This window comes from Cynoglossus semilaevis, chromosome 16 (genome assembly GCF_000523025.1).
Source record: "Cynoglossus semilaevis isolate Cse_v1.0 chromosome 16, Cse_v1.0, whole genome shotgun sequence".
In the NCBI taxonomy this organism is placed as follows: Eukaryota; Metazoa; Chordata; class Actinopteri; order Pleuronectiformes; family Cynoglossidae; genus Cynoglossus; species Cynoglossus semilaevis.
In genome coordinates this window covers 8,647,097-8,672,350 of record NC_024322.1, presented here as the reverse complement: position 1 = coordinate 8,672,350, position 25,254 = coordinate 8,647,097, and the positions used below count along the sequence as shown (strand labels likewise).

Sequence of the window (25,254 nt, the reverse complement as noted above, 5' to 3'; positions counted from 1 at the left end):
AATGTTTTTTTTTTTTTTTTAAATCCTCAAACAAAATATTTAAAAAAAATGTTGAAGAAATGTAGTGCCTTTTCAGAAATAATATAAGGGGGGGAAAATGAAAATAAAAATTGTACTGTATTTTATTCTTTGTATTTGTGGTACAGTTGAGAGCAGTTGTTTCTCAAACTGTGGTGCTGGTGCTCTCCCTGGTGGAACTCGTACGAATAAACTTTTTTTTTTTTTGCGGAATTTATTTATATGAAGTGAAGAGGGAAACAGGGAAGTCAGTCTGTGTTTTCAGAACTCAAATTATGTGTCAGTTGTGATACTTCGTTTTACAGGTTGACTTTGGCTGACAAAAAGCTAAATAACCCTTAAAGGAATACATCGTTTTCTGCTGAACAGATTAGGTCTCTTCTGTTGTGTTTTTATGATGGTCATCGTTGCTGAACAGATTAGGGCTCTTCTGTTGTGTTTTTATGATGGTCACACTGATGGCGTTGTAGAAACAAAAATATTTTCGGAGTTTGATATGCTGTGTAAAAAATAAAATGAAAAGTGCAGGGAAAGCATGCGAAGAGATGCTCAAACTTATGTCATACACAAAGTGCCCATCAGGTGTCAGTGTTGCTCATCGGAAAAAAGATTTGAACTAGCAGTGACTTTTTTACCTATATATGAGTCTGATGTGCTACATCAGCTAACTTTAGGTCACTAATTACATTGTAGTTTTTTCATTGGGATTTCATAGACTGAATTGAAGTATTCTCAACATTTATGATTTCAAACACAATTAGCCACCAATTTGTCAGTGTAGTGTTGGTTTTACATTTAATCCACACATTTAAGACCTTACTAAGACTAAAAACATTAGTGGTGAGTGAAAATGAAAAATACTGCCTTTTATAAGTGTAGAGAAAACACAAGGAGAGTCTGACTAGTGGGGTCACACAAGACAAACATGTGTTACAATAGCAGAAAAGGCAAACATCTAATCATCTGCGAAATGTATGTCACATCTCACATTCATGTCAGTCTTCTGAAACAGGTCACAGATGCAAACTGATGAATCAACCTCCTTAGGGATCTATCATTATAATCTGCCCTCCATTTTTAGCCAACTCTTGCTGAGGAGCAGAAAGATGTTGGCAGTGAACACACAGCAGTGCGGTGTTGAATTTTATATTTACTATTGCGAGGAAAAGGAAGAAGACCACAGTTTTTACATATTATATGTACACCATAAAAAGCTGCAGAATTAAACCAGAAGAATGACTTGTAAGTTGATTGTTTGGGATGTTTTTACACCATAAAAACAAATACATTTAAACATTAAATTCATATTTAGTACAAAAAGTTAAGCAAGAGATTAATAACAAACCTATTAGTGGAACTGGCAACAGAGACAATTTTCTCACTTAGTCTTAATTTTTCAAAACTAATCTTTATGTTTGTATTATGGTAAGCCTGAATACAGTTTCTGTTGTTTTTTTAGGCAAAACTTGATCTAATATTTCTATCAGTCCACATTCAAACCTGTCTCCTGTTTGTTTTTTTGTTTTTTCTACTGTGGTACTCTTCATTTCCCTTTGCTAAATACTTTGTTGCGAGTTCCTGTTTTAGTGCTGGTCTCTGAACTGGTCTGTTCCATACTTTCATGTGGTACTGTAAGTCCTCCTCAACAGTATGATCTTTATTCTCAGATGTCTTCAGTACACATTTTATTACAAGGCCATTCCTCCTTCTCTTTCTTCTGCAAAAACACAGCAGAAATATAGATAACTGTCTGTTTTTTCATGTTAATTAATGTGTTTTAAAGAGATCAATGAACAAAAACGTTTGTTAGCCAGAGAGCTTTGGTAATTAGATTAAATTATCCACACTGGGGGAAATAATTACTAATAGCAGGGTGTACAAAAATACACTCTAAATATACCCTGTGTCAAACTTTATATTGCAATTAACTTTTGTAAAATGTGAAAATAGTAAAGCCTCGCTTAACTTTCTAAACTTTTTCAAATTTGGCTGGGCTAGTCATTACCACCCTTTCCACCTATTAGCTTTTAGAGAAGCTCTTAACCGTTGCAAAACTATAGTACACAACGGGGTAAACAAGATGTAAACAAATCTACATACTGTTGTTAATTTAAATTAATTGGAGTAAGAGCAAAACTATGGTTTATTTTTTGTGTGAATTTTATTCATAAACTAAGCTCCCCATTCGTTGTCTGTTCTGAAAAATAAACGCCTCCTTTTTTGGGGTGTGATAAACTCTGGTCACGGGGTGAGGAGTGAAACAGTGAGGAAAGGAGGAGGAGGTGAAGCTGCAGGACTCACCACCACCACCACCGCCGCCACCACCACCACGCCTCTCCACGGCAACTCAGTCAGCCATATTGGCTGTCTGTGCCTTCTTGTCTCCGGCAGCAGTAGCAGCAGCATTAGCGGTGGTAGCAGTAGGAGTCTGGCGGGCGTTGGAGCAAGTCTCCACCGGTGAAGCCCGTACGCAGCTCCCGCAGTTTGTTTGTTTGTTTTTTACGTCGCCTGCGCAGAGGAAAACGCCAAAAAAAAACCGCGAACTATTTTTATTCGCCCTGTTGGATTTATTTATATATTCAAACTCTGGGTGCCAGCAGCAGGAGAGGGGGAACAGACACATCTTCAGTAAGTGGTGAGTTGTAACTCGTTCACTTCTGAATTTCCTTGCTTTAAGCCTATAAATGCACGTTTGTGTGACCAAAGAGCCAGTTGCGCTATAAAAAAAAAATAACGGTGCGGTTGCGTTTTCAACGTTTGCACATTTCACAAGCGCAGTGGCGCGTAAAACTTAAAAAGACCCACGTTACGGGCGGGGGTGTTATCTCTGAAACAGACGACATGTGGCTTCATAGGACTGATAATTGTTAAACGAGGGGACCGTTGGGATAGATATCACTCTGCCCTGAAGTGTTTCACTTACGTGGTTCATTCAAAATGTTACGCAACCGCGCAGAGGACGAGTTGTAGACTAGTAAATTAGATGCCCGTCGTTTTCAGAAAACTCTTTGTAAAGATAAACGTTTATATCAAGACTTTTCATTTAGTAGGGTTTTTCTGGTGCTTTAAGTGAACCTTCAAAGGGGCTGTAGGAACGCACTTCCACCACAAGAACTAGTAACAGTGGGGGGAACTGTTGCTTAGTTAAATGTATCTCGTGAGTGGATTCGTAAATGCCGTTACATGTGTCTAAATCTGCGCTGGTGGCCAATCATTAAAATATGCATTACACTCAATATTTATGCATTTAACATGTTAGCTTCCTTATTATGTGTTATAAACAAGTGCCAATCACGTATTTCTTATTAAGGTGTATAATTAGCGTTGTCATAAGAAAACATTGTACAGTAAAATACTTTGACAGCACCAATTTCCTTCATCCACAAGTAATTTTGATTTATGGTCCTCAGAGTGTAAACCGTAACACTGATATAGACCCTTTCTAGGAGGTCCTTCAGACCAGTTCCTGGCACAAAATTGGGCTTCTTGGTGGCATCTATTCCTTTTTTTTCCTACAAGAGATCTATAGAGTAAATTAAACTTGGTATTGAGTAGGGTTCTGGGACTATGCATTTAAAAACATGCATATATGTAAATACAACTTGTTTATTTGAGTTTGAGTAATTCCTAAAGAAAGAAATTCAATGTAAATTCATCAATTTGATAAGTCTGGGTTTGGAGCAGGAACACTTATCTCCATTATCAGTTCAATTTTAGTCACATTTATACTCTTTTTAATGTGTCACAGGGACCAATAACTTTACAATGGCGTGTAATACCAGTGAGTGAATACCAATGAACACTATGTAAATATGCTGAAGTTAATGCTATGCAAATATCCCTCCTGAAACTAGTGATATGTTGCTGTCTCTCCATCTGGTATAAACATATGCTCTGTCTAAAGTTTGGAACCTGTGATTGGCCTCATTCCAACAGGAGAGGGCGATTTATTGGTCATTATTGCCGTCACTCCAAACGCTCTGACTGCTCCTAACCCCGCCTCCTCCGGGGACCAAATTACAACTCATTTGAGAAAGAGGCTCAGCATCAGGACATGAGATCCCTCTGACGGATGGTTTTAGATTTCTCTGAGCTGCTTGTTTTTAATGCGGCCTGACCTGTTGAATAATCGTATACCTCTCGATAACATGACATTGATGGTCTTATGTTCTTTCAACACGTTTATGTGAAGTTACTGTTCCTTCTTTCCGGCAGTAACCCATGGTACTTTTGCTACGATGGACTTTGTGGCTTCAGCTGCTGTTGTTCTATAGCACGGCACAAAGACACACTGAATAAAGTAGCTAAAATAACATTAGAATAGAATGAAGTGAAGATGTTTTTTTATATGCCACAGCCATCCCACATTCCCTCTTGAAGATGTAAAATACTAAAGTTTAGACTCCTGAACCAAACCAAAATGTTTAATTTATCAACTCAAAATCTCTATGTTTAGATTCAAATAATAATTTTTTTTTAATAGAAGTCGTTCCGGCTTCGTTCTTATCAAGGAGTAACTTTTTAAATTGGTTTAAGCTTTTGTATTTTGTCAACATTTTAACATCCCAAAAAAACTTCTAGAAATACCCCTAACAGTTATATGGTATAGTGTAAAAGTGAATTCATGCATAAATTATAAGTGTATTAGGTCAAGGTGAAGCCAACAACTTTCAGTTTGAATTTGTAATTACTAGGTGAGTCACTCTTTGTGAGTAACCTCCTGTGAGAGGAGGGAACATTGACATCCAGTAATTGTCTTTATATTTAAAGAGTTTATTAAAAGATTAATATAAACCAGTGATGGCATTGAATAGCTTGGGACTGTTTTGTTCCAGCTGTGGTTTAGAATAATGTAAAATACTGTAAGCCAGTTGTACAATAGTCACACAATTACGCAAGAAAATAATCCAAATATCTGCACCTCCAAGTAAAAAATTACGCAAGAAAACAATCCAAATATCTGCACCTCCAAGTAAAATATTTTCAAAATGGAATTTTTGGGAAATTTGACATAAAACAAGAACTGGAATGACAGGTGTATTTTGGTATGTGTTTTGACCAACTCCAAGCTAAAATAATAAATAGTGTAGTCAATAGTTTGTTTATTCTTGTCAGATTATTTTCAGAATCATCATATTTGTTTTCATTATTTATTTTTTTGCTCTTTATGCAGTTATGGCCAACAATAATAGCACAAGTAACTTTCTGGCCTGCCCTCTGTTAGGGGTTGCAAACAGAGTAATTCAATAGGCACAGTTTCTACACTAAATTCCATTCTTGACCCAACTCTTCTCATTTGTTTGACTTTGTTTGAATTTGTTTGACAAAATGATGAACAACTTTGAGGTTGAGTGTCTTACCCAGAGACCACGGAGACAGGTATGTAGCTGGGTGGAAGAAGAACCCTTTACTCAGTACCGTTAACTCCTATATCTGCTGTCTATCAAAAATGTTTGAAGAGTTTAGATTGTAAAAGAGTTTGTAAAATTGTTTCAAGGACAAACCAACATGGATATTTTTGAATTATTTACTCAAACCTGGGGTCTTAATTTAAGATGGAAATGAAGGAATTGTACAGTTGATTTTCAACTGTATTCCTTATCAGTCAGTGTGTGAAGCCTCAGCATGCAGGAATCCTAGCAGTCACACAGTCTGTTTATTTTTGTGGTTTTAAGGGTCACACCCGGTACACACCATTTGTGCTGCTTGGCATATCACTCCCCACTGCTGTTGTACAATTAAAGCCTTGTTATTGAGTGAGACTGTTGGGTACAGTTTCCTGTTGTTGTAACAGCTGTTGGAATGTCTGTGTGTGTGTTTGTGTGCATTCTCAGCAAACCTAGGAATTAACATGAGATGTTCCTCTTTTGAAGTAACCTCAATGCCTTAATTATTGCCCGTGTTATTCTTCAAATTATACTTTCAGGTTTTGAAGTGTGCTAATGTGAGGTACTAACATCTAGTCCGCGCTTGACATTCCTGTTGCTCCTATAATCTGGCAAAGATCTTTAGCAAACTCTAGGGGATACAGTGCTTATACAGTGTGTGTTACCCTCTGTATCTAAAAAGATCAATACAAATACGTGACAAGTCACGTCAGTTGGAATAAAAAACAAACACACTCAGGTACTGTCAGTGGCAGAATGCACCACCTACTGTATGCACATTGGTGTGACCCCGTTAAACCAAGGCATCAGGTCTCTAATGTATCTTTTACCTTCCTAATCCTGAGTCTTTCCTGAGCCTGTTCTTTTTTTTTTAAACAGATGCTTCAGAAAGTAATTGTTTTTGTAATTTTTTTTACCTGAAATAGTGCTGTACGAATAATCAAATCACAATTGGGATGTCACGATATAGATTTGGTGCATCTTTCTGATGTCCACAAGTTAATTAATATTAACCAGAATTGAGGAATAACATGCACACAAGATCCATTGTTTTGTCAAGTTCATTACTCAACTCCCCAAAGAACAAAATGCGTTGTTTGCTGGCAAAAGGCTGGATCACAACTCTCTAAGGAATGAGCCCTGCTGAAGCATGCAGACATTTTTTGGACATTTTAACCTCATACCATTAAGTATAAAACTGATCTAATCAGTTTCAGCCTTTAACTGGAGAGCCAACATAGCACGGATGATATCACATCTGTAGCTGGTGGATATACACTACATATGTAACATGTATTTTGCCAGTGTGCTAAATTAAATTTTTTTACCTGTGGCTGCACTTCCATTTATATTCAGCCACAACTGATGAGGCCTATACTTGCTGCTATCCATAACATTGCAATACAAAGTTGCTAATATTACATCTACTGTTGGCTTTGTTTGGAGGAGAAATCAATATTAATATTTTTTGCATGATTTATTTATTCTAATTATTAGTAGCATCTTGCACACGGTCACCATGGTAACAGAAGTCCAGACTATGTTTGAACAAGTTCACCTAAAAAGAAGAGAAAGTCTACACCTTTGATCTTTTGTATATGTAAATATACATTTACATGTATGTGTATATGTGTGTATCGTTTATATCTGTATCGCATGTGTCTGTGTGTGCGCGTGGGGTTTTCCTTCCTCACACGTATTCACGTGTACTGTTAACCTATTATTTTGACTCGACTCCTTATCTCTTGTCTCGACCAACCTGACTCAGTGTGTATGCGACTCTGATAAAGGTCCAGTCAGTCTTCTGCCAACCTAACCTCATTCTAACCTTCTCTGGTCTCTGAGGAATCTTCAGTCGTAGCCAAAGTAGCTCAGCTGCAGCTGTTAACATGAGCATGTGGTGTTTCTTTGGCTTCATTTCAGGAGCATTTCAACTCCAGGGTAGAGAGCAGGCGTTTGATTGTATTCTTTTCAGTGAAGGTCTAGGGACCCCAACTACAGCATGTGATTAAATGGACCATACACCTAAATCTTAGAGGTCTACTCTCTCCCTAACAGTTAACTTTGGTATGAAAGGGTGCTTTAAATGTGTAAAAGTAGCTTGCTTTCTTTTCTTGAGCAACATGTTTTTGCATATTGTTTTAACCTCTTTTTTTTTCTTTTTTGTTGTTGTTGTTTCTCAGCTCCTGTTTGGTGTCCTGGACGTGAGGAGACGGAAAACCACACATCTCCAGTTTTTCAGTAATAAGGGACGGGCATAGAGAGGAGGAAGATGCCCAAACCGGTCAGTAGCAAACACTGTGGTTGATTTACACAACTATTTCTGTCTACATTACATGTTCTACATTCCTTAGAACCCACATGGTATTTTTTTCTGACCGTCCTCACACTGGTGTCAGTAGAGCTTAAGCTGATTATTGTTGGGCATCAACATTAAAATCTGTTTTTATTTGTCTGTCTTGGAGAGGTTGCTGCTGTTCCCGGCTTCAGTCCCTGCTGCATATGCAGCTCCTGGGAGTTTCGCAGCACAGCTGAGTTGGTGTGTTTAATAGACTGCAGCATCTGCCTGCACTGTTGTTCAGGCTGTGTGCTGTGCTGTGCTCCAGGCAGTGAATGTCTTTTTATCCTTCTTACTTAATTTACCAAACCATCTAAAGTTCCCATAAAGCCCACTTTGTTAAAGATATCCATTTTTTTTACGCAGAATCACAGGAAGTCTCTTTTTTAAGATGTTTTCTTGTTGCATGTGTGGGCGAAGAGCAGCATTTGAGTTGAAGTCAACGTGCAGTTACAGCACTTTCCACTAAATAACACATGTTCAAACAGATATTCAAAGACTGCGTGGTTTGGAAACTAAGGTCTAAATTTTGGTTGAAATACTGTTTACAATCTGACTTTTGGTGCTGTGTTGGTTAATCATTTCTGGAATAAATGAAGAGCGATGTTTTTAGTTAATATGCAGTTTTGATTTGCCGTGTCGTACAATTTAAAAATAGTTACCATGTTACCAAAATCTTGACTTAGAAACTTGACTTAATTAATGAATTTATATGTTCTCAAACCCTTTCTTGAGGGAGATGAAATTTGAAACTTGAGACGATGAAAGTGACATGCTGCTTGTGTATTATCATCCATGAAAAAGATGCCCGTTTGCCAGCTTTGTTTTAAATTATGTCTCAGCTTCTACATTGTCTAAGAACTTCATTTAAAAATAACGGAACAGGAAGAAACATTTCTATGTAGAGAAAAAAAAATCTACATTCAAATAATTTGTTTGCATCACTTTTTTGATGCTGGAGCCAATCCCAGCTGTCAGTTGGTGGGGGTAGGGTACACCATGGACAGTTGTCCAGTCCATTGCGAGGGCCTCTTACAGTTAACTCCTTTATTACAGCGTTGATAGAACATCCTGACTATTGCAATATTTTTTTTATAATATTATTGTAATAATAACTGATACTACTCTTTTTAGTTGTTAAAAAATTGCAACTGCTGCACCTTTAATTTAGATCAACGAAATACATGTTGCATCAGCTCCAGTTTTATTGTCTTAGCTTCTGGGTCTATCAGGTGCAGGTGTATAATGCCAGGCGTGTGAAGAGACTTTGGGGGGTGTTGTTGTAGAAATCCAGCTGCATTTTCACTTGATGGACCAGAATCAGCCAATATTGGATCTGATAATAAGGAGCAGCCCGATTTGATGGCTTCACTCTTCAACAAAACACTTTTCATTGCAGTTTATTATTTCTGCAACTTGCTGTAATCTCCTGACCTCAATTCGTCTTCCATTCACAATTGAGTACAGAAAGAAGTTGAAGAAGTACAACCGTCTCCGTCCTGTCACTGGTCTCTAGTTGTCTGTCACGGGCTTGTACATAGGTTTTGGGAAATGCACTCTCTGACACTACCAGATCGGTCGGTCACTTTCTGGAACTGTCCTGTCTATTGAAGCAGGCGAACACAATGGGTTCTTTCTTTTGTCTATTTTTGGACTGAAGGACACTGGGAGCTTTCATGTTGCTCTGACACAAACGTACAGACTGAGTTTGTTCTTCTGCAGCTTCAAAAACAAGAATATTCTGGGTTGATTTTTTTTTTTTTTTTTAATTTGTTTTATTGTTGCGCCTCATACTGGTCATGGTTTTTTTTAAGTCAGTTGTAAAAGGACATTTTAATTTGACCTTTGTTTAAAATATTGAATTCTTCCTTCATCTTTATGTTTTATCCTTAGCTACATTTTGTAGGTGTTTGTGATAAAAGAAATCCAATAAAATTATGACCAGATTATAAGCTATAAAGTGCAGTCAGATAGTGATTTGGCTTTTCAGTGAGAAGCAGGACGTGTCTGCCGGGAGTTTAACGTTTGGCTCTTATTTACAGTAAGCCAGAAACTAAATTGAGCTGCTGCCTCATCATTTGCAATATGAGAGAGTAAAGCCAAGTTCAGTTCCTGGAAAGAGACATGGGTTAGTGCTGGAAAAAGAGGCAGTGAGAGCACGTAAACATGGAAGCTAGAGATGGAAAGAAGAAGCTAAGAGAGCTATTAAACATCTGTGTGGAAAGTTTCCAATCATATTCAGAGCACAGTGTAAGGAAGTACTGCATCATATACTGTATTCTCGGGTGGAATTTATCAGTAGGCCAGAAAATTGCGCTGATTGCCTTCCACAACTTATTTCGGCCTTTCATGAATTACGAATTGCGATCCTTTGCTCTCTTTCTTTATATGTTATAGTTCCACACTGACAACAAACTTGCTTGAAAGTACTGCAGGTACTGCAGTACTGCAGGTGGTTGGGCCTGGCAGTCAGCCCTCTCTCACGGCAGAGCAGAAGGGGACAGTGGCTGACTCTTTGCAGAGGTAGATAAGATTGGTTCATTCCAACTCAGCTACCTTCACAAAGGTCATAATTTACATTTAAGTGTAAAATAATAACTTGCATGACAACAAAAGTCACTCTGTATTTTGGGCTTCATACAAAGTATTGAACCAGGCCATGGTTGGTTTGTAAAATGAAATTTAAAAGCTGCCCTCTAGGACATGACCCTGACCCTAAACCCACCCCGAGGTCTACTGTGGCCTTTACCAGTTTAATCTTTAATGCTAAACTCCAGTTTCCAATACATTGTCTGTGCCTTAATTTAACTTTAAACTTGTGTACCTTTCAAATAATTTCTTCAGTGTGATGCATCTACTAAAACCTTAGTTTCAATTAACTACACCAGACTTAATTTAACATTAAAATTTAAAAATAAATAAATAAAAGATTGCGTTCAGCACCCTTTAAAAGACCTTTAATGTGAGCTGGACTAGTTAATTGGTCTATAAATTCAAATCTGTTTGCTCAGCTTCAATATCATGCCTGCGTTATACAACAGCAAAATGAGAACTATTCGCATGTGGATTTCCATAGACTATTACTGTGAGTAGAGATGAGATTCTAGAATAAAAGAGAGAAGAATGGAAATTAATTCTCAGATTTTTGAAACACTCTACGGGAATGAAAGGGATAAATGAGGATTTAGGAGACAACCGACTGACGGCCACTTTGTTCTTTCCCTGTCCAGAAAAATGACACCCAGGTCGCCCCTGTGGGGGGAAACTCCCACTCCAGTTACAGGACGCTATACTTTGACATCAGGCCTTGCATCAGAGGCACAATAAACACATCAGGCCTTTCACTGCTTCATCCCGACATCACCCGTCCTTCTTTTCCACAATGACAATGCGCGAATGTCACATTGTATTAAAAGCTAATGCTGAGTCTGCTCTGTAGGTGCTTTTGACGACGATGGAAAAAAGGTTGACGCCATTAAATTGTAGCTGATGACGAACAACACCGTACAAAGTGTAAAGGTGAAAAAAAAAAGACCTAAGGCAAAAAGACATAGGGTAAAACTGAACATAAGGACCGCCTTAGAGCACTAATTCACCAATAAAAAAGCAGGACAAATGATAAAAGTAGCTCAAGTTCAGACTGGACCTGAAGTGAATTTTGTTTGGTCTGGTCTTAGCCTGCCTCCAGGCTATGTTTTAATGGTGTGTTTTTTTTTCTGTGTGCCTGCATACACCCCAAACACAACAGGGGTTTCCCCTGGTATTTAAACTGCTTTCATGTGAGTATTACCAATGGCATGCAAGGCTTTGAAGTGCAAGCTTTTCACTTGCATTTGCCCCTAAAAATGTATTTGGGACAATGTACCAACATATTTCATCTGCAATAGTTCAAAAACTACAAATCCTACAATCCCCTGTCTACACTGTAAAACATTTAGCTAAATGAGTTCCAACCTTTCCAAAGTCCTGGCCGACGGATGTATTCTGCAGTTTTTTTTAAAAAGTCAGCTTGAGTAAAGATGAGAGACAGAGTAGGAGCAGCGTTTAGTCATCAAAAAAGTTGTGGCGTCTGTACTGCTGCAGCAAAATGACAACAATGTTTAACCAACTAAAATTCAAAACGAGTAACGTACAAGGAGTTAAGAAGAAGGATTGAGTGTCTGACTGGCTTTTATTATATATAGTTTGACAAACTGATGAATACAGTTAATATGTAATCACATTGAATAATAGTAATTTTAATTTTTTTGGTGATGCACCGAGTTAGGGCTTAAACCATAATGGCTCGAACATGAAAGAATGACCTCATAACACTGCAAAATCGGGCAACAAAGATTCTCCCCTAAAACAAAACAAAAACACGTGTGCGCACACACACACACACAAATGTCTCAGAGGAATCCCTTTAAAAGTATGTATTGATTTCCATTATGTCTGGGTCAATCATGTGAGTGTGTTCATGTACACGGTATAGATCTGTTTGTTTTACATGTTTCCAGACATGGACTGTGCAGTAAAGGGTTTGTTCACTCAGTTAGTGTTTGTTTGTTTGTGTGTGTGAATAAACAGCTGTATAAACCAGAAAGTAACACGCAGCAGAACGTTGTGCATTATTGATTTATGGCTGCGTTTTGCACATGTTGCCGTTCCTGGCGGTGGTGATATTGTCCCTAGAGGCTAAGGGAGGAGGGAGCTGTGGCGGAGCTTGTGGTGGGGGGGCGTGGCAAATCCACGATAGAGCCCTTAAATATTTCAGTGGGCCATTTTAATTTACATAATGGGAATTGTCCTCGTCACTAAAACTAATTAGAGGAAGGGTGTGAAGTTCACAGCAGCCCATTCCCCACCCACTTATCTTCTCTCTTCACCTGAGCTGAAGTTCAAGTCAGGGCTTTAATGGAATGTATTAAAAACAGCAGTACTGGTTAAGCACTTTGTTTAAAAGTAGCACCTCAAGTACAAAGTACTCGAGTATGTACTTCACAAAATCTGCCATGGACGAAGCCCAATCAGCACTGATTCTGTTGTGTACTGTCTGTTGATCCAATCAGTGTGTGTGTACAATGTTTACATTCTACACTGTTCTAGAGCTGTAAGTCGCAGCAGTACAGCTTTTAGGACTGACCGGCTTTGTGTTTGTGCGATACATACACACCAAGCACCGAAAATTCTGACACGTTTTCTGCATTATTTTATACATTTATGTGTTCCAGAATACGTGCGAGGTTGAGGAAGTTCTCTTGAAAAAGTTGGGGGTATGCATGCTGATGAATGCTTTTTTTGAAATTTTTGAATTCTGTACATTTCTGTCAGCTAGCGTAATTTGTTAACTATAATTATTCCAATAATGACATTAAAGGCGGTTGTGAAATCCCACACAACTAACGTTGTGTCATGTACGCACTTCCTATCATTCGTTTAAGTTGGCGATAGCAATGATTTATTTTTAAGTAGCCAGAACTGTCAGAATAAACAGACAGTAGACGAAGACTGATATTTGTTGAACAGAAAATGTCAAGCCACTACCAGAATTTTTTTTTTTTTTTTTTTTTTTTTTTTTGGAACAATGTTGAACACAATTGGGGTCAGTGGTCATATAATTAACACAGCAGCACAAATTAATCATTAAAAACAGTACCTGGGAAGGCAATAAAAGAAAAAATAGTCAAGTGAAGTTGTCTGAAGAGTTTTAAGGATGTGGTGAAATGGAACCAGAACCGTGGTAGTTGACTTTTGTCTACTTTGTTTACCAGCATCTTCCACCCATCCGTGTTATTTATAAAACACAGTGACAGCTAAATAGTAGACTGTACAGTCAGGAGTCAGCCCACGCACTCAGCCCACCTGTTTACTCCGTTTTGTGTGTGTGTGCGTGTGCATGTGTCTGTGTGTGTGTGTGGGGCTCAGACATCCATAATTAAAAGCTGTTGGTAGCTAAGCTAAGCTGGTTAACAGAGGATTTAAGTAAAAACAGGGCCACACAGATGTCCTCACATTTACCTGTCTGTTTTTCATCGTTCCCTTTAACAGTTCCTGTCTGACTCCCGTCCTGCCTTCACTGCTTTTAGCAAAAAAAAAACAACACTTTTCTGTCTCTTTTAACATAATCATTACACTGTAAACTGGGTCATTTACAAATGAATGTCATCAAACTGATCATTCCTGCAGATGGATTTGCAGCGTTATTCTTTTCCTAGTGTTCTGCTTCCCTTCCTCTGGTTGAAGGGCTTACGGCTGACCTCGGGGAGGGTCAATCCTCTCAGTTCATCTCCCAGTCTAGGATCTAAATCCTGTATCCCATTGCCCGTGGTGCTTTTAGAAAATTACATTAAAGTCAGCCTCAAGGACATTGCTATGGAAACCTTATCAGTCAGAAGACAGGTATGTAACGTGCCCTGATGATAAAGTAGGGGAGGGAATAGGGAGCCCTGTGTCACACCATCACATTGGCTGTGATTTAACGTTGTTGTACAATCAGAGGTTAAGCACACACTACAACCACGTGGCTGTGTTTCCGTATTTGTTACAAAAAAAAAAAATACATTGCTGTGTAAATACATTAAGCACAAACATGTTGAACCTGCATGTTGACAGAGAACCGGATGTGGAGGAAGACAATAGTAGCTTGATTGTGGCTTTGTCGATCTGGGAAAAGCGTATGATCAGCTGAAAAGAGAGGAACTACAGTTTGAGGAACAAAGATGTGATAGAGAGTGGTGCAGCCCAAGTAGGACAGTGATCAAATATGCAGTCCTATTCATGGATGGGTTCAGTGAAGCCCTGGGTTTATATGGGTTTATATGAGCAGCCGTGTTTGGTGTATTGGATTGTACAACATGAACTTGTCACTGATATTGTGCAGTTTAACCTTTTAAATTGTATGTGTACGTTTTTGTGTACAAATGGGAATCGTGTGTAAAAATTGCCAGTCTCTGTGCAGCGGTATCACTCCCGGCCTACCTCTGAGAATTCACATGTGGACGCACACTCGTAGGTCGTAGTGTTTACTTTTAGCTTTTAACTTGGGGCAAAACGCACAGTGTTAGCATATCATTGTCAAGTCCTTGTCAGTCTCTCTCACCCCCCACCCCCTCTCATTTTGTCTCTAACTTTCTCTCTTTCGCTCACACGCTCTCTTTCTCTCTCGCTCTCTCTTTCTCACTGTCGGGGTCATGAGAGGACAGTGTGAGGTGGTTTAGCACAGCACAAACCACCACAAGAAACACCGATGTATTACACCTCCAGTGGGAAGTGATAGGAAGGCACATACTCAGGCGCAGAGAACTGACTTTAGATTTATGCTGCAGTATCTCTGCTGTACCGGAGCTGACTTATTGGTACAGAAACCTGGGTACCTTTTCATTGTTACAGAAATGTCTCTTCAATGTTCCTCTTAATTATGTTGGGTTTAGACTGGAAGGTGGTATCGTATGTTTGCCACAGCTCTGTGTGGTTGTGGATAAGCCACGGTGAGAACACAAAGAACCAGAGTTTACTTTTTACTGATGCTTAATTCAAGTGTTAATGTATTTTTTTGGTGACATTTTATTGTTATGATAATCACCACTATGAGGAGCATGTTGTTTTTGTCATATGTGATAGAGCCTTAAACTCTTAGTTGTATTTACTGTCATTAAACTTTAATATATTTCGTCATGTGTGAACAATGCCTTTTTAACTTGACTCAGTCCAGTAGTCCAAGTCCCATGCTGCTGCTGCAGTGACTCCCAACTCGTCCCTTGCTGTTGTCTCACCCACTGCACTTCACTGCAGCAGAAAGAATAATTTCATTATTTGTCTGCATCATGAAATTTTAAAACTCAGCATCTACATCCCAGTTCAGGGGGTGGCTGCTGAACAAAGAGGAGTCAGAGAATGGAAAAATGGTGTTTAAAGGAAGACACACAAGAGTTTTATAAATGTAGACATATTTTCACAAGATGTTGCATTTCAGGAATTAATGTAGATAAGTAAAAAAAAAATCAATATTTTATAAAACATTGTGTAGCACCCGTTGTGTTTTTTGAGCAGATGTGTACTAATTATCACCTTCTTCCCTCACAGATAAATGTGCGCGTCACTACTATGGACGCTGAGCTGGAGTTCGCCATCCAGCCCAACACAACAGGCAAACAGCTCTTCGACCAGGTACCATTTCTATTTCAGAAGTGTGGTCTGTGACTGTGGAAATAATCAAATGAATTATACCTAGACCAGGGCAGAGCATGCATTGTTCATGCCTTTGTTTTTTTGTTTTTTTTACAAAATTGCACCCTTTTTTGCTCACATTGACTTTATAGTGTCGCACAACTGAGTCTATAAATTACAGGCACGTCGTTGTAAAATCTAACCGAGAGATTAGAAATTGAATCTAAATGTTTCTCCATCTGGAAAGGTTGCTGTTGTTTGTGATTATAAAATGCCCGGTTGTCCAGTTCAGCAAGTACAAGAGTCTTATTGTAAACCAGTGCGTGGTTGACACATGGTCCAAATAATCATTATGCCTCAGACTGTGGCTCTTGGGAATGATGTGGCGTCAAAAGGTGAAAGTGAGCAACTAAACAGGTGTGAATTAGATCAACAGACCACTGTCATTGGACACTGCAAAGTCTCAAATGTCCATCAGGAGCTAAAAATAAATAAATTAGATGCATTACTCGTCCTCCCTACCAGATGATAAAAACACTTCGACAGGGCCTGCAGAGTGTGGAACAGAACTTACTGGAAGTTATAGTGGGTTTGATGTGAAATCTTTGAAATATTTCACGTTTGAATAAAAAGGAGTGATGTAAGGCCATTGTTTCTTTCTCCACTTTTCATATACATGCTGCTTTATACCCTGTTTTTTTCCCTCCTTCTTATTCTGCTTTTACTTTTTCAGTGCCGTCGTATTTTTCTTTTTTATTAAAGACTGCAGTTGTGTACTTCAGCTACGTTTGGTGAATCTTTTATATATAATGAGAATTTTGAATGGGAATTGATCTGCAGTTCTCTCCACAGATTTTCTGTAGGTTGTACATCAAGGCTTTGGAGCCTCTACCCTGTGGGAAATTGTTGCTAACTAGTTTTGAAATCTTACTTATGTTATTTCATTGCTAAACAAAAAAACAAGATCAGTTTTATTATTTGATTGTTTACCTTTTTTTTTTTTTTACCCCTAAACGCTCTGGATGAACTGAAGGATTAAACATAGCTGTCGTCATAATCTCTTTGGTTAAAAGGGGTTTTTACCTTTGGCCTAGTCATTAATTTACCGCATTTGATGCAGTGGTGAAGGTGAGGAATGAAGGTCAGCAGGAGAGAGACGCAGTACATGTGCGATATATCTATATATGTATATAGAAAAGCAGTAAAGGTTAAAGTGAAGACAGCAGTGAGACCTGCTATGATGTTCAGTTTAGAGACAGTGGCTCTGTCTAATGGACAATCGGCTGAGTTGGAGGTGAAAGGAACAAAGATGCTTGGAGCAGTTTGGAGATAAGGTTAGAGAGGAGAGGTGGAGATGGTTGAGAAGAGGAAGACCTCGGAGGACATATGTGGATGTTGTGAAAGAGGACATACAAATAGTTACCATAACATTTTTCTTTTTATAAATTGACACAATTTTGGAACAATATTTGATGAGCTGAATTTAAAAGCCAGTGAGCAATACCCAGCCCACGTGCTGTAGTTCGCCCAGCATTACTGGCTTTATTTTTATATTTGGGTTTTGCCCTATCTGAGTCAGTACTTCAGCATTTCACTTGTAATTCTTGATGTTGTGTGGATAAGTTCGTATCTGTATGCACAGTTTCTCAATAATGTTGGTGGTTCAGATATGTTACGTTTAAAGTCTCTTGCTTTTGTGGGGGGAAAAAAAATGTAATTTTTGTGTTAAGACAGGAGTGCAGCTTTTTTTCCCAGGAAAGATGAGACGATTTCACTGCACCATTGTAGTTTACCTTTATCTCTTTTCCTCACTCCTTAAATCTGCATGCTGAGCTCTCAGCATCCGCATAGCTGCCCCTGCATACCGCATTCTCAGCCTCAGTGGAGGTCTTCACTGTGTCTGTGTCTGTGTCTGTGTGTGTGTGTGTGTGTGTGTACTTGTGTAAAAAAGCAAGTGTGGGATTGGTTATTCTGATGTGTTTGCTTGAGCATGACTCCCTGTGTCTGTGTGTGTGAGACAGAGTTAATTACATGGTACGGAGTGACAATGCATTCACCACATAAATCACATTAGACTCTTTCTAAGTGTCCCCTGAGGGAATCTCTCTTTGTGTCAGCTCTCTCTCTCTCTCTCTTTTTCTTTTCCTCCCTCCCTTTAAATCTGTAAACTAGTCACTGGCTTGTAAATAACAAAGAAAGTGACTCTTTTAATTAACCTCATTGTAATTATAAACACGTTGAGATGTAATGGCATTTCTTAGAGATGTACTTCGTTCATGGTGTTATTTATCACTGCACTGTAGATGAGTATTATTGTGGCCCATGAAACAGCATGTTGAACTGAATACTAGGGATGGCTCAGTACCACCTTTTTCATGTCTAATGCCAGTACTGCAACTTACCTGCCAGTACCGATATCAATCTGATATTTTCTTTTATCCTCCCGTTGTTGCTGAGGTGATAGTGTCCCTGTTTCCGGCATCAACGTAAGTTGAGCGTTTGGGCTTAGGTATCAGATCGGAAAAGCTATAGTTGTTAATTTTGACCAGTATCAGACTGATACCGATCCTGAGTATCAGATCAAGACATCTCCATTGAATACACCAATTTTTTTATCCTCCCGTCGTTGCTGAGGTGATAGTGCTGAGGTGATAGACATCTCCATTGAATACACCAATTTTGCACACAGTCACAACTATCAATTTGTTTTGTCGTTGTCTTTGTGTTGCTGTAGTCCGACTGTTCATTGGCTTGCTAACAGCACAAGGATACTGTAGTGACTTCTCTAGATTAGGGGACTTTAATATTGTTAAGTCCATAGACCGTCAATGAAAAGATGAAGCAGGGTTTCTAATAATGAATAATGTGAAAGAAATGTGTTTGAAAAATTATTTAAAAAAATACATATGAAATGTCTAATTCAGACGACTGAATGACGATGTGTTGTGATTGTGTTTTCAGGTGGTGAAGACTGTAGGTTTAAGAGAGATTTGGTTCTTTGGTCTGCAGTACACGGACAGTAAAGGCTACGTGACATGGCTTAAACTCAACAAAAAGGTAAGAGATGCTAGCTCTGTAACTATTTTACAGCTCGCACCGAGAAATCCTATAAACCAACCGTATTTACGCAAGAATTTTCAAAGAGTTTGTCAGAAAAGCCATGTGTGTGTTCTTCAGGTGACTCAACAGGATGTGAAAAAGGAGAATACGTTGCAGTTCAAGTTTAGAGCGAAGTTCTTTCCTGAGGATGTTTCTGAGGAGCTCATCCAGGAGATCACACAGAAGCTCTTCTTCCTGCAGGTTCGGAACAACTGCTTTGGAAACCAAGCTAAACCTGTTCAATCCTCTAGTTACTAACCAATTTGAAATACTGTATATACACGGGGTCCTCGGTTTACGCCCTTGACATAAGTATCTGAAAGGTCCGACTTAAGTAAATTTACATCACGCCCTACAGATCGAATTCTGACTTAAGTCGAGGACCTCCTGTATACCCATCCATCAAATATTTTTTCAGCTACTTTACTCTTACGTCATCGTTGTTTCTTTGGGGCACCCCCTGCAGGTTAAGGAGGCCATTTTGAACGACGACAACTACTGCCCTCCAGAGACAGCCGTACTGCTGGCCTCATACTCTGTCCAGGCCAAGTATGGAGATTATAACAAAGACATCCTTAATCCTGGATACCTGGCATCTGACCGGCTACTTCCGCAAAGGTGACGCGCTACTGTCTTAAATTATGCCACGCTAATTTATGCCTTTATTTTTACTTTTTTTTTTTTTTTCGTGTGTGACTTGTAGAGTTCTAGAGCAGCACAAGTTGACAAAGGAGCAGTGGGAGGACAGAATACAGACCTGGCACGAGGAGCACAGAAGCATGCTCAGGTAGGACCGTCATGTGTGACGTCATATGTACAGTCTATAAATCCCTATATATGTTTGACTGGTTGTGTTTATTATGCTGCAACAGTGGCATAGTTGTAGTACAATCCACCAACAACCTCAAATTATCGATGTCTGGATCATTTGTGCTAACCTGCTAGAACTTGTAAAGGTCAGAGCAAGTTAAGGCAAGTGTTTTAACTGAAATACCTGAGGGAATTTGAGGTCCAACTTCCTCATTTCATTTCCCATTGTCATTGCTATATTTTTTCACATAATGATCTCTTCCAACAAGTACACACATATCAGTAAAGTTTGAATTTCTTACACCTAAGCCTATAAAATATTGCTGTCGTGTTTCATCCTGCTGTTTTATAGATTTTCCTTGTGTCTTTGGAAGACACGTTTTCTTTGATCAGTTTGAAAATATTCCACAGTCAGAAACAGAATGTTATATCCATTGAGCTGCACACAATTTTTTGTTTATTTGTCCTCGTAAACATGCAGTTATAAAAGTCAGAGTTTAGATTCAAATGGGATCTTTCCTGTTTGTGCGTAGTGATTTTTAAACACCATAGACATTTATCAGAATAAATATTTTCAATCATGCTGCATGTTTCACAAAGCACCATTAACACACAAAAAATCTAAAATGTGGCACAAATGTTTTAGACCCGTGGTTCTCCAACTTTTTCTACTCTGTACCACCTGAGAAAACCTTGATCTCTCTGAGTACCACCATGATGACCAACATTAGAATTCCCCTGCTCGTTCCACGTTTATCTTGCAACTGATCCCATGATTCCATGCTGCCTGTGCTTACGTGAGCAACAGACTTGCACTGCAGCAAAAAAAAAACAAAACACTAAAGTGAATACATAAAAAGACCAGACGTCCTATTTCAGAATCTCACCTAACGTGAATACATAAAAAGGACAGACATCTTATTTCAGAATCTCACAAGTAGCTACACATTTTTTCGAAATGTTGCATTAATTGTGCATGGTATGTTTCAGATTTATTCAATTGAAAATGTAAATATAAAAAATATGAATTTTCCCCATGTACCACGAGTGGTACGCGTACCGCAGTTTGAGAACCACTCTTTTAGAATAAACTACATTCTGACTTGCTTTTTAGTGGTATTCTTCTGTTTGTGTAAACATTGTTATCAGAAAGGTTGCGTTTTGTCTTGTTGTGTCATTTACTATTGTTTGTTCGCCTTTGTGTGTGGGTTTAGGGAGGACGCAATGATGGAGTACTTAAAAATCGCTCAGGACCTGGAGATGTACGGTGTCAACTACTTTGAAATCAAGAACAAGAAGGGAACCGAGCTGTGGCTAGGAGTCGACGCCTTGGGACTCAATATCTACGAACATGAAGACAAGTAAAAAAATCACACAAACATTTGGATAATCATGACCAGAGAGAATGTTTTTCATTTCTTGTCCCTTCATTCTCTTACTGTTAATTTAATTTTAGCATCTCAAACTCAATTTCATTCAATTGCCAAATTATACGTCACCAAAAAGTGTTGACAGAAGCTCTGTTTGAGCCACGAAACCCAAAATTGAGAAGTGATATTAAAGAGGAAGTCGATGAAACCACCAAAGAAAGAAGTTGCTGTCATATCAAAAATGGGGCAACACCCGATCACATCCTTCCTTTCAGGAAGAGTCACCCCACTGTGGTTGAAACACACAAAACAGCAGTGACAATTGAAAGTTGTTGAAGAGCACGTGTGGATGGGGTTTTTTTTTTTAGACAGGCTGGTAATTTCAATTTGATAACTTCTGACAAATTTTGGGTTTTCCCCAAAAAGAAAATCCTTATTTTTACATGCAACCATAATTTTACCAGTAGTTTTTATTAGTGTACATTGTTATATAATAATTAATAATAATTTATTATGACATGTTATTGATGACAGTTAAACAGTAGTATAATTAGAATTATGAAACTATGAGCTCTGTTTCATATAGTTACATTAATTGACATTTTTCAACTCTCTCCATGGTCAATGACATCAGTTAAACAGCGCCCCCTTCTGGTATGTAGATAGATTACTGGTAAGCCGAACAAGTACTGTGGCATCATAATGCTGCCCTCTTGTGGCTGTGCAGCGAGTAGGCCAATGTCAAAACTTTGAAAGTTTGAAAATTTCATATATATATGTGTGTAAAGTGTCTACATACAGTACGGTAAATATATGTATGTCTTCCTTAGGTTGTCTCCGAAGATCGGCTTCCCCTGGAGCGAAATCCGAAACATCTCTTTTAGTGACAAGAAGTTTGTCATCAAACCTATTGATAAAAAAGCTCCTGTGAGTGACACGTGGTTAATTAAACACCATTTAATCTGTATCATCTCTAAGAGTCTGATATATTACTTCTCTAAATCTTCCCAGGATTTTGTTTTTTATGCTCCTCGTTTGCGCATCAACAAGCGCATCCTGGCCTTGTGTATGGGAAATCATGAGCTGTACATGAGGAGGAGGAAGCCTGACACTATTGAGGTGCAGCAGATGAAGGCTCAAGCTCGGGAGGAGAAACATCACAAACAGATGGAGAGGTACCAGCAGCTGCTGCCTGTCCCTCATCAACCACCCGTGAATACATGTGTTATCCAAAGTCTATTGCTCCAAAAACAAATTAACTACCCTGGCTTTTTATCTAATGAATCAGCAACATGGTTAAATAGAGATGCACCAAATTTGATTTAGTTTTGAATTATTTTTGGTTAAGTGAGACTTGCAGATACTGATTTCCACCAATTAACCACATATAGAAAAAGTGTTATGGGCAAAATGTTATTCCCATAACAAATCATTATGAAACAAAAGTGTTATTCCCATAACAAATCATTATGAAACATTTTCCACTAACGGTTCTTGTTCTTAAAACATTTCTTCACCATACTCTTATGAACCATATTTTGTAGGTTTTTTAATCCCTCAAATACTTTTTTTTTCATTGAAACTGGAAACGAATACTCCATGAAATAAGGTTTGGAATGTGACCAATCAAAGCAAAGGGTGACTGACTACGGTTACTGTTTTCGTGACAACAGGGCGCAGCTGGAGAACGAGAAGAAAAGGCGAGAGCACGCTGAGAAAGAAAAGGAGCGAATAGAGCGAGAGAAGGATGAGCTGATGCAGAGGCTGAGGCAGATTGAGGAGCAGACGCAAAGAGCACAGAAAGGTACGGTCATCACATCTGTAAATGACCAGCCTCTCATGTCACAGTGACGGATCAATTTGAGCCAGTCCAGGTGTGACATGCTGGTGTGTGACATGAGTTTTTTCATCAAGTTTTTTCACACGTGTGTGTGCCTGTTTTGCAGAGCTAGAGGAACAGACTCGCAAAGCTCTGGAGTTAGAGCAGGAGAGGAAGCGAGCAAAGGAGGAGGCGGAGCGTTTGGAGAAGGAGAGGCAGACAGCAGAAGAGGCCAAAGCTCTGCTGGCTCAACAGGCTGCAGACCAGATGAAGAACCATGAACAGCTGGTACCTGCAATCACTCCTGAACCAACAAACAGTTTTCATTCTTAATACCCTCGATAAAGGGTCTCATAGATACTAAGTCAGCAGCTGAAAACAGGCAAAGGTTCTTTGTAAGGGTCTCATAGATACTAAGTCAACAGCTGAAAACAGGCAAAGGTTCTTTGTTGTTTGACACGGTTCACTTTACATACGTTTGTGTTTTCACCAGGCTGCTGAATTAGCAGAGTTCACCGCCAAAATCGCTCTACTGGAGGACGCAAAGAGAAAAAAGGAAGAAGAAGCAACAGAATGGCAACACAAAGTACGACACAGAACGTCAATCTCTGCAAATGTTTACATTTATCAAGGGTTATAGTAATAGTTCAAAGTTTTGATGTCAGGCTTTCACACTTTAAAATATGTTTTTTTCCGGGTGTTTAAAGGTGTTTTAAAAAAGGCTGTAAGTTATAGCTTTGTTTGTCCAGGCCATTTCAGCACAGGAGGACCTGGAGAAGACCAAAGAGGAGCTAAAGACGGCCATGACGTCTCCGCCGGCGCCAGAACACGACGAGCACGACGAGACAAACGCAGAGGCGAGCGCCGAGCTGCACAGTGACGGCGTGACCAGGCACCGCAGCGAGGAGGAGAGAGTCACCGAGGCCCAAAAGAACGAACGTGTCAAGAAGCAGCTGCAGGTGGAGTAGAGCTGAATTATTCATTTACCATAACTATATTTATAGGATGGTTGATGAAGGTTGACAGTCAAGAGAGGCCTGTCTGACTAAGTTTAGACCACCACCTCTCTTTACCTCTCTATATTTCTGTCCTGATCCAGGCCTTGAGTTCAGATTTGGCTGAAGCCCGAGACGACACCAAGAAAACACAGAACGACATGCTGCACGCCGAGAACGTCAGAGCAGGAAGAGACAAGTACAAAACCCTTCGTCAGATCCGACAGGGAAACACCAAACAGCGCATCGACGAGTTTGAGTCCATGTAAAGTGTAGATTCTGTCAGTGCAACGAATCCCTTGAATTTCTGCCACCAGGGGGCGAACTCATCCTGGAGAAAGACCAGCTTCTTCGCTTCAGCATCGCCAAAGCTCTGCTGCTGAACAGCGGTCAGCCAATCACACCGCTACCTGCATTCTAGAGCTCCGCCCCTTTGCCCCCTACCCCTTTTAATGAGTTCGAAAAATAACCAGCAGTGTTTGCTGTCAAACATGGACGCCTCCCTTTTACAGTACTGACAATTTAACGCTTGCACGTAATGACAAGGACAGAATTGGTTTATCAGACGGCCATCGTAGCCTCCTGACGTCGCTGGCACAACGTGTCCATTAAGCTTTAATATCTGTACCTAACTTTTACTTTCCACATCTTACCTAAGGTGAACAATTTAAAGATTTTGTTCCATTTCAGGATAAAAAGAGAAAAGAATAATAACGCCTTATTTGTCTTAATTCGTCTAGAGTTCTTTTAATTCTCACATTTGAACATGGAGAGTAGCGAAGACTCACACAGACTAAATTTGTTTTTAACGCCAACCTTTGCTTAGCCGCTTTTTGACGGAAAAATCTACATTTCCACCCCAAAAGATAGATCATCAGGATGCTTTTCTGTAATTAAATTGCTGATTTGGACCGGAACAACAACTTTTCAAGAATAACGGAGAGACACTAGAAAGCATTAGCAGCAATTGTTAGCCACCAGGGTGTATCTATACTAGCTGCTGCGTCTCACAACTATACGTTTGGCCAATTATGGACTGTAAGAATTAAAATCCACACATACCTTTACAAAACGATGAAAGTAGTGGTTATCCACCAGAGGGCGTCTTAATTTGATTTATAACATCAATAAATATTTTCATGAAGAGTTAATGGTGTCCTGCGTGTTTGACGTCTTTACCAAAGGGAATATGATGTGAGTTTTAAGTTAGTTACAATTCTTGTAACTCTAGTATTGGTACTACAATATGTATATGTATAAATATGTATAT

At 39.1% G+C, this 25,254-nt stretch overlaps 1 protein-coding gene across 1 annotated transcript; it reads left to right on the top strand.

Moving 5' to 3' along the window:
- Window positions 1-2,268: 2,268 nt before the first annotated feature.
- LOC103391967 (radixin) lies at window positions 2,269-25,135 on the top strand. Its single transcript, XM_008328468.3, has 15 exons — window positions 2,269-2,653; window positions 7,589-7,689; window positions 15,808-15,891; window positions 18,853-18,948; window positions 19,069-19,191; window positions 19,457-19,608; window positions 19,694-19,777; window positions 21,015-21,161; window positions 22,001-22,097; window positions 22,182-22,345; window positions 22,844-22,974; window positions 23,117-23,277; window positions 23,483-23,575; window positions 23,739-23,948; window positions 24,089-25,135. The coding sequence occupies exons 2-15, from the start codon at window positions 7,678-7,680 to the stop codon at window positions 24,251-24,253; spliced, it is 1,719 nt and encodes a 572-aa protein (XP_008326690.1). The 5' UTR covers window positions 2,269-2,653; window positions 7,589-7,677; the 3' UTR covers window positions 24,254-25,135.
- Window positions 25,136-25,254: the final 119 nt, after the last annotated feature.